The 3,735-nt window shown below is 40.3% G+C and overlaps 1 protein-coding gene across 1 annotated transcript; it reads left to right on the top strand.

Moving 5' to 3' along the window:
* The first annotated feature begins 743 nt into the window (after positions 1 to 743).
* Positions 744 to 1,667, top strand: LOC140611870 (bax inhibitor 1). Its single transcript, XM_072788936.1, has one exon. The coding sequence runs from the start codon at positions 822 to 824 to the stop codon at positions 1,533 to 1,535; it is 714 nt and encodes a 237-aa protein (XP_072645037.1). The 5' UTR covers positions 744 to 821; the 3' UTR covers positions 1,536 to 1,667.
* The last annotated feature ends 2,068 nt before the right edge of the window (positions 1,668 to 3,735 follow it).

Genomic DNA, 3,735 nt, shown 5'->3' with positions numbered 1-3,735 from the left:
GATATAGAACCACCCATATGTAGATCTGGGGAAGAGTTTCTAGTCAGAAGAAAGAGTGAGCCCCAGCTCAAAGAGAAGAAAAAACAATGAGGCTCAAGCATCATGAGCAGGAGGGGGAGTCTCAACATGGCTTCAGGGGGACAGGCAGAGTCTTGTAGGACTGTATTAGTCAAGGTTGTCCAGATAAACAGACGGAATAGGAAAGAGTTAGAGAGAGAGATTAAATACAGAGATATATAGATCTATCTCTCTCTCTCTATATATATATATATAGAGAGAGAGAGAGAGAGAGAGAAACCAAGCAATGACTTAACCCAGAGGAGTCAGGCAAGAGCCCCCTCTTACTACCAGAAGTTAGCCTTTTGTTCTACTTAGATCCTCAATTGACCAGATGAGGCCCATCCACATTAGGGAGGACAGCTGCTTTACTCAGTCTACTGATTCAAATGTTAATCTCATTCAGAAACATCCTCACAGATACACCCAGGATAATGCTTGAACAAATGTCTGGTTACCCTGTGGCCTAGTCAGGTTGACACATAAAATTAGCTATCACAGGGACATAAGAAGAGTGGTAGATTTTATTTTAAATATGATGGCAAGCCATTAAAGGATTTTCAGTAGGAGACTCACATGATATGATTTACTCATTAAACAAACAAACAAGGACTCAGATACAACATGTAGCACTGATAAAATGGCGGCAAGAGCATAAGCAGGAATAGAATGAAGAGTCTGCGCATCCGGTGGTAGGAGGCCTGGGTGGGTTCCTGAGAGGCGGGTAAGAACAGTGGAGGCTGTGTCCCACAAACTCTGGCATCATGAACATATTTGATCGGAAGATCAACTTTGATGCACTCTTAAAATTTTCCCACATAACCCCCTCTACACAGCAGCACCTGAAGAAGGTCTATGCCAGTTTTGCTCTCTGTATGTTCGTGGCAGCTGCAGGGGCCTATGTCCATGTGGTCACTCATTTCCTTCAGGCTGGCCTGCTCTCTGCCTTGGGCTCCCTGGGGTTGATGATTTGGCTGATGGCAACACCTCATAGCCATGAAACTGAGCAAAAAAGACTGGGACTTCTTGCTGGATTTGCTTTCCTTACAGGAGTTGGCCTGGGCCCTGCTCTGGAGCTGTGCATTGCCATCAACCCCAGCATTCTTCCCACTGCCTTCATGGGCACAGCAATGATCTTTACCTGCTTCACCCTGAGTGCCCTCTATGCCAGGCGCCGGAGCTACCTCTTTCTGGGAGGTGTCTTGATGTCAGCCATGAGTCTGATGCTCTTATCTTCCCTGGGGAACCTTTTCTTTGGATCCATTTGGCTTTTCCAGGCAAACCTGTATGTGGGGCTGGTGGTCATGTGTGGCTTTGTCCTTTTTGATACTCAACTCATTATTGAAAAGGCTGAAAATGGAGATAAGGATTATATCTGGCACTGCGTTGACCTCTTCTTAGATTTCGTTACCCTCTTCAGAAAACTCATGATGATCCTGGCTATGAATGAGAAGGACAAGAAGAAAGAGAAGAAGTGAAATTGACCATCCAGCCTTTTTCCCATTTTGACCTCTCCTTCCACCCCTCATTTCCTCTTCGCACACATTGCAGGTGGTGTGTTCTGTGATAATGAAAAGCATCAGAAAAAAAAAAAAAAAAAAAAAAAAGAATGAAGAGTCTATTGCAACAGCCCCAGAAAGAAAGATAGAGACAGATGAGTGATTGCCAGGGAGGGAGGCTGGAATGCAGAGTGGTTAGCTTAATAAGTAGGAGTTTTCTTCTGGAATAATGAAAAAGTTTTAAAACTAGAGAGAGATGGTGGTTGCACAGCACTGTGAATTCACTAAATGCCACTGAATTATACCCCTTAGAGTGGTTAACTGTTACAAAATTTTACCTCGATTTTTAAAAAACACACAAGTGCATTATCTTTCAGTTTTGGAGATAAGAATTCCAAAACAAAGTCTCACTGGATCAAAGTTCAAGTATCAGCAAGACTAGTTCTTTCTGGAGGCTCTGCGGGGGGAATCTGTTACCTTACCATTTTCAGCTTCTGAACACTGCCTACATTTCTTGGTTTATGGTCCCTTCCTCACAACACTCCAATTTCTCATCATCATGTCTCTCACTATTCTAATTCTGATTCCCTTGCCTTCCTTGTATAAGGATCATTGTGATTACATCGAGCCCAGCTGGATAATACCAAATAATCTATCTTAAAATCCTTACTTAGTCACATCTGCCAAGTCCTTTTTACCATGTAAGATAACATGTTCATAGGTTCCAGGAATGAGGAGGTAGAAATCTATAGGGGACCATTATTCAGCTTACCAAATGTAGGAGTCTTTACCTGTGGATGGACTTTAAAGCCATAGGAGCAGAACATGAATATCTACCACACCCCCTTTATAGCATGACTTCCTCATCATCAAGGTCTTATTTTTTATCTATCTCCTTTTTAAAAGAGAGGCATATTGTGGTTATATTATCTAATTCCTCTAGCACATGAGTATAAAATTCTTGACTTCCAATGTTTTTCCTCAAAATTTCCCCAAAATTGCTCTATTGTTTGTCATATACTATAGCAGAGAGTAAGGATGACATCAGCAAAAAAATGTGTTCACTTGTAAGCAAAGAAATGAATTGTTACCCCACAGATGCCTCCAGCACTCTTTCTTTTCTAAAAACTTGTCAGTACATTTTTAAGAATGGTTCTATTAATTATTATGACTGGATATGACAGGCTCCTCTAGTATATACAACCAGGTCTTTTTATCTAGCAGGAAAATTTCTTTACTTACATCTCCAGTAATAGTTTTTGTAAAGGCTGCTCTATGGCGATAGTGAAAAAAAGAGATTAGGTGTTAGCGCTCATGGAATACATCTTCAAGAGAAAGCAAAAATAATAAATAAATATATATATATGTATATATATGATATAATTCTAAGCAGTGATATAAAGGGTATAAGTAAAAGGAGAATGAAGGAGGGTAGAGATCTAATTAAGTTTCATCCTTATTGAGGGCTAAATTTAATCCTCATCTTCTGCCCTCCACATTGGTAATCTCGCTTATTGTTTTATTATTTTACAGTCAACAACACCAAGGCACAGAGAGGTTATACAACTAGTCCAATGTCACACTGCCACTACGGATGGGCTTATCCCAGGCTACACCTTCAGAGTCCATATTCTTTTTTTTTTTTTAAGATTTTATTTATTTGACAAAGAGTGAGAGAGAGTGCATGCGCAAGCAGAGGGAGCGGGAGAAGAAGACTCCATGTTGAGCAGGGAGTCCAATGCAGGGTTCAATCCCAGGACCCTGGGGTCATGGCATAAGCCAAAGACAGATGCCCAAACTACTGAGCCACCCAAGCACCCCAGAGTCCATACTCTTGATTCTATTCTATGTTGTTCTAATCATTACTGTGTCCATTTTTCTCTCAATCTAGGAGTGGGGGACTATCTAGTTCATCTTCAGTATTTTTGCCTCAGTCTTCTGCATCACCAATTTTGCTATTTTCTGTCTTCAGTAAGGATTTCCATTCTGCAAATATATATTGTTTTATTATTTTATATATAAAACAGTTCCTTTGCTGTCCTCAGTATTATCATTTTAGGCTATTTCTTCCTCATAGTGTTTTGCTTTCATTTGATGGAAACAAGACTTCATGCATCCTTCAGAATATTTCAAGAAGTTTCTTAATATTTTATTCCCCATCATTTATTATGCCATTTGT

The sequence above is a fragment of the Canis lupus genome, chromosome 20, assembly GCF_048164855.1.
Source record: "Canis lupus baileyi chromosome 20, mCanLup2.hap1, whole genome shotgun sequence".
NCBI classification, from domain to species: domain Eukaryota; kingdom Metazoa; phylum Chordata; class Mammalia; order Carnivora; family Canidae; genus Canis; species Canis lupus.
Note: the sequence above shows the minus strand (reverse complement) of the source record. Positions and strands in the feature narration are given on the sequence as shown.

Bases quoted from the DNA above. Each gene is read 5' to 3' on its own strand.
- LOC140611870 (XM_072788936.1), top strand. From the start codon at position 822: ATGAACATATTTGATCGGAAGATCAACTTTGATGCACTCTTAAAATTT.